We start from the raw sequence: 5,160 nt of genomic DNA, 5'->3' as shown, positions 1-5,160 counted from the left end.
GGCTCCCTCTTGGGCAAGACAGAACCTTGTCACTGTCCTCTTCAGAGGTGCCCCTGCCCAGCCCCCAGCCCAGACCTTCCCCAGCCTCTGGGGAGCTCAAGTGTCACTTCTCCTTTCTCCCCACGGGCCCAGGCCACCCCTTCTACCTTGAGTTGCCAAAGCCTAAAGAGGCCCCTGACCACACACAGCCTTGAGGCTGCCATCCCTGCCCCTGACTACCAGGGACAGTAGTCAGCGTAGCCATTCCGGAGGAAGACTCCGTCTAGATTCACCTTCTAAGTGTCCCCAGTGGGCCGGTACTGTTCCAAGCCCTGTGTATGTATTCGTTCATTTAGTCCTCAAAGCAATCTTATGTAATCACATCTTCACTTTAAAGATAGGAGGTAGAGACCCAGAGCTTAAACCACTTGGCCAAAGTCACCCATTTAGGAAGTAGCAGAGTCAGGATTCAGACTGACCCAGATTGCTCTGGGGTCTCTTCTCTGTAGCCTTCGCCCTTCCTAGCCCTGCACTGGGGTGACCCTTGGGAAGCCAGCCCTCACCCTTGCCCTTGCATTCTAGGGGCTTGTGGACTTTAAGGAGGAGGGGGACGCTGAGAGGATAGAAATGAGGGGAAGGGCCAGTGATCCCTTCTCCCCAGGGGGCAGTTGATGAGGGGCATGGTGCAAAGGACCACTGTCCACGTGAGCCCGAGTTTTCAGGTGGGGTACCACCCATGTCTTACACCTGATCGGATGCCCACTTTCTCAGGTGGAGTCAGGAACTTCCTGCTATAGCAGGCCTCTGGGGGGTGGTCCCACGGGCACAGGGACAGTTTCCTCGCTGGCTCTCCACCCCCACAGCACCAGGAGCAACCGGGAGCTGGGATAAGTGGCCCTTTGGCCCTCCTCCCTGGGAATTCTGTCAGCTCTCACTGCCTCTGAGACCAGGTCGCCTCAGCACCCAGACCCATACATACTTCCTTCCCCTTTGTGTCCAGGAGAAGAAGAAACGCCGTGCCGAGAACCTGAGACGCCGCCTGGAGAACGAGCGGAAGGCGGAGATCGTCCAAGTGGTGAGTGTTGCCCTGCCTGGGGGATAGGCTGGATGTCAGGTTCCAGACACCCTGGCGCCCCTCCCCCACGGCCCCCCATTTGTGCCACGATCCCAGGCCCCCGCGGTGACCTCCCTTTCCTCAGGGAATGGGGTGGAGAGCCCAGCCACACTGATGCCCTCCCCTCAACCATTCCCAGATCCGAAACCCAGCCAAGCTCAAGCGGGCGAAGAAGAAGCAGCTGCGATCCATTGAGAAGCGGGACACTCTGGCCCAGCTGCAGAAGCAGCCGCCACAGCGGCTGGCCACCAAGGTCTGAGCTCAGGACAGCCAAGGCCTTAGGTGGCCAACCACCGTGTCACACACGGCAGCCCCTGGGCCACTGGCCACACACCTCCCCTGACCCAGCACTCTGGCTCCGTGGCTCCCAAACAGGGGCTCCACCCAAGCCGGGGCTCTGAGCCTTCAAGGGCCATCGGGCAGGTCTCTGTGGGGCAGACGGAGCCTGGAACAGAGACTGGAAGACGGAAAAGGGTCAGCCCTCTCCTCCCCGCTACTCCCGACCACTGCCCTCTTCTCTCCAAGTGCCTTCAAACTGAGTAATTTCTGCTTCCTCAAGGAGCTGAAGACTGGAGGGTGACTCTCCAGTATGTGTGGGCTCTGTCTCAGGGTCTTGGGTCCAACCCAGGCCAGGAGACCGGAAGTCAGGAATCTAGCTCCCCGCTGAACCTTTCCAAAGGCTGTTTTGGATCCCTCTGCAGCCCACTGACCCTGTCACCCAGGAGACTAAATCGAACTCCACCACACTTTGCAACAGTTAAGGTTGTTGTGAGGGAGGTGTTTTGCGGGCGGGGCGGGGGAGGGGGGCAGTCTCTCTCTATCTCCCTCTTTCCTGTCTCAGACTCTGCAGAAGCCCCCAGAAATCTGATTAATTCATGCCATCCAGTCTCTAGCAAAAAATCTTTATTGAACATTTGCTGTGTACCAGCACAATTCTAGGTGGCAGGGAATACAGACAGAAGTCCCTGCCTTCAAGGAGCTTTCATTCTGATGGATAAAACATAATAAACAACTAAAGTGTATCGTGTGTCAGATGGTGCCAAGTGCTGAGTGAAGCAAGGGAGCAGGAAGGAGGGAACATGGGTGAGGCATCAGGATGGGATGTCTGTTTAGTCAGCTGTCCATCAACTGTTCCGTTTGCCTAGCATGGGCACAAATGAGTCAACACTGGGAGCCCCGCTGCAGGTGGTAGTACAGGGAGCCCTGAACCATGTCCCAGAAGTTTCTCACCCGGCTCTTCCATGGGTATTCCATCAGCCAGACGTGTACTGCACCAAATGCACCAGGCCTGGGATGCTGAGCCAAACAGACAGGATAGTGGAGGTGCTGCAGTAAGTTACCCCTCGCACCTGCCAACTGAGGGTCAGAGCTGCAGCCCCTGTGAGGTCAGGAGGAGAGGGACGCACAGATCTGGGGGTTACCAGCATTGCCTGGAGGGCATCCCACGGAACTGAAGGCCGACACATACGTCAGGTGAGCTCAGAAAAAGGGCTGTGGTCTCAGAGGTTGCCAGGCACATTCAAACACTACAGACCTCAGTACAGATACTCACTGTACTTTAACTAGCCCAGGTTTCCTGAACATTTGACCATAGCACCCCTTGCTTTTGCTATTTTGGGCAGTGCTGGGGTAGACAGAGATGGGGGCTCCCACGCAGCTACTATCTTAAGGACCTTGGATATGGGGTGGGGGGTAGGGGGGCTCTTTCACATACTAATAGTAATTGAACAGGTAAATGCCAATGGTTAGTATGCAGATCCTCTGTGTTGGGCAGGTTATTTAACCTTCCTGCACTGTAATTTGCACATGGTATCAATAAAAAGTGTGGCTAATAGAACTTGACCCTCTTCCCCAGACTGAGATAAAGCCTATATAGGTCAGTAAATGACACCTAAACGACCACAGTTGAAAAGGTTAGCCCCAAACAGCACTTCCCAAACCCTTCCCCTCACTTTCTGCTCCAAAACTACATGACTGGTTTAATGTAAAACTCGACCTCACCCATCACCAGCTAAAATAGCTCCAGGGAGATGCGTCCTGTGTATCCACTACCCTAGCTTGAGACGTCTTAGGGTTTTAGCCTTGCATTACTCTTGGGAACTTGTTGGAAACAGGGAATTTCAGTCCCGCCCCCCTCCCCAGCCCCGCCGCGCCCTCGGCCGGGCCAGCTCAATCAAGACAGAATCCCTGGATAACTCCCGCGCAATAATGTTTGAGAAGCACTGCTTTAACTCACTTCTTTTCTGAAGAGAATTCGCTGAGTCACATGGGGGGCTTTAACACGCAGATAGATTCCTTAGCCTCCCTTAGACTAAGAGCCGGGGTATCTACATTTGGACGTCCGGGCCCTGGGGAAGCTACTACGCGTTATCGTTCCCAGCCCCTGCCTCCCCGGGGAGAATGGAATGGTTCTGAGCCGGGCGATTCGGGTCCGCGCCTCCTACCCCGAGGTGGTGCTCAGCGCCCGGTTCAGGGGGCCCCGCTCGTCCTGGGATGGGGTGCGGTCCCTCTGCGGGGGCGCCGCGGGGTCGCCCCGGAGCCAGTCGAGCAGGCGCGCGGGCCAGAGCGCGTGCAGGCGGTGGCCGCTGCTCTCGGAGATGGAGGAAGCCGAGGCGTTGGTGGAGGAGGCGCGGCGGCGGCGGCGGTTACCTGCCCCCGGCGGCCAGGTCGCTGTCGTCCACCAGCACGCTCTCCAGCACGCTCCGCAGCGAGCGCCGCAGCTTGCGCAGCACGTCGGGGCAGGTGAGCACGTAGAGCAGCGGGTTGATCACGCTGTTGATGAAGGCCAGGCTGGTGACGAAGGGCAGCCCGCGCCACACGAGCGGCCGCAGCGAAGGGTTCGCGTGCGCCCGAGCCTCCATCACGCTGAACACGTGGTAGGGGCCCCAGCAGAGCGCGAAGGCCGCCACCACGGCCGCCACCAAGCGTACGAAGCGGCTGGACCGCCGGCGGCCGCGGTGGCGCAACTGTGCGCTCACAGCCAAGTGGCTCGAGGCGATGATGGCCAGCGGCACGGCGAAGGCCAGCAGGAACTTGCTGACGGCCAGGGCCGTCTGGCGTGAGTCGCACGTGGCATTGCGGTCCGGCCCAGGGCTGAGGAGCAGCACGTTGTAGTAACACATGATGCGCCCGTCCAGCCGCGGGATGGTGTCCCGGAATACGAAGTAGGGCACAGTGTTGATCACGGCCAGGACCCAGAGCGCCAGGCAGACCTTGTGGGCCGCGGCCACCGTGCGGTGGTTCTGCGCCCACACGGGCCGTACCACCTGCAGGCAGCGGTCCAGGCTGATGGCGCTGAGCAGGAAGCCGCTGGCAAACATGTTGAGGAAGAAGATGGAGGAGTGTAGCTTGCAGAAGGTGGTGCCCAGCTTCCAGGAGTGGCCCACGGCCAGGAAGTAGGTGAAGAAGGGCAGGGAGGCTGTAGCCAGCAGGTCGGACAGGGCCAGGTGCAGCACCCAGGTGGTGACCACGGTCTGGCGCATGCGGCAGCCCACCACGAAGAGAATGAGTCCGTTCTCCACCAGGCCCAGCAGCGAGGCCAGCCCATGCAGCAGCACCGACACGTGGTCCATGTAGCGGATGCTCGTGTTGCTGTGGCTTTGGAGGCGGCTCATCTGCTCCAGGAGGGGACAGAGCGGCTTCGTCGTGACATTGGCCAACATGGTGGGCTCTGCGGCAGAGAGGAAGAGGCGCTGTGGTGGGGGGCAGTTCTGGGCAACGGGGGACCCTGGCCAGGATATGGGACTGTGTCTAGTTATAGGGTTGTTGGGAGAATTAAATGAATTAATAAGTATACAAGCATTTCAGGGGCTGCCCTGGTGGCTCAGTGGTAAAGAACCCACCTACCAATGGGAGACATGGTTTCAATCCCTGGGCTGGGAAGATTCCCTGGAGAAGCAAATGGCAACCCGCTCCAGTATTCTTGCCTGGGAAATCCCATGGACAGAGGAGCCTGGTTGGCTACAGTCCATGGGGTTGCAAAAGAGTTGGACACGACTTAGCGACTAAACAACAACCATTATAGGCATTTCAAGCAAGAGTAAGCACAAAGTAAGCACTATATCAAT

General features: G+C 58.2%; 2 protein-coding genes across 2 annotated transcripts in view; one reads left to right on the top strand and one right to left on the bottom strand.

The window, feature by feature from the left end:
* CCDC86 (coiled-coil domain containing 86) overlaps nucleotides 1–2,113 on the top strand; it is an 8,887-nt gene extending 6,774 nt beyond the window's left edge. The window contains exons 3-4 of the mRNA XM_010839635.1: nucleotides 980–1,054; nucleotides 1,233–2,113. Of these exons, the coding sequence (XP_010837937.1) occupies nucleotides 980–1,054; nucleotides 1,233–1,352 (195 nt within the window). The 3' untranslated portion in view covers nucleotides 1,353–2,113. The remainder of the gene's footprint in view (nucleotides 1–979; nucleotides 1,055–1,232) is intronic.
* Nucleotides 1,980–5,160, bottom strand: part of PTGDR2 (prostaglandin D2 receptor 2) — an 8,940-nt gene continuing 5,759 nt past the window's right edge. The window contains 2 exon segments of the mRNA XM_010839636.1: nucleotides 1,980–3,740; nucleotides 3,742–4,763. Of these exon segments, the coding sequence (XP_010837938.1) occupies nucleotides 3,534–3,740; nucleotides 3,742–4,763 (1,229 nt within the window). The 3' untranslated portion in view covers nucleotides 1,980–3,533.

This window comes from Bison bison, unplaced genomic scaffold, assembly GCF_000754665.1.
Source record: "Bison bison bison isolate TAMUID 2011002044 unplaced genomic scaffold, Bison_UMD1.0 scf7180017864124, whole genome shotgun sequence".
In the NCBI taxonomy this organism is placed as follows: Eukaryota; Metazoa; Chordata; class Mammalia; order Artiodactyla; family Bovidae; genus Bison; species Bison bison.
Note: the sequence above shows the minus strand (reverse complement) of the source record. Positions and strands in the feature narration are given on the sequence as shown.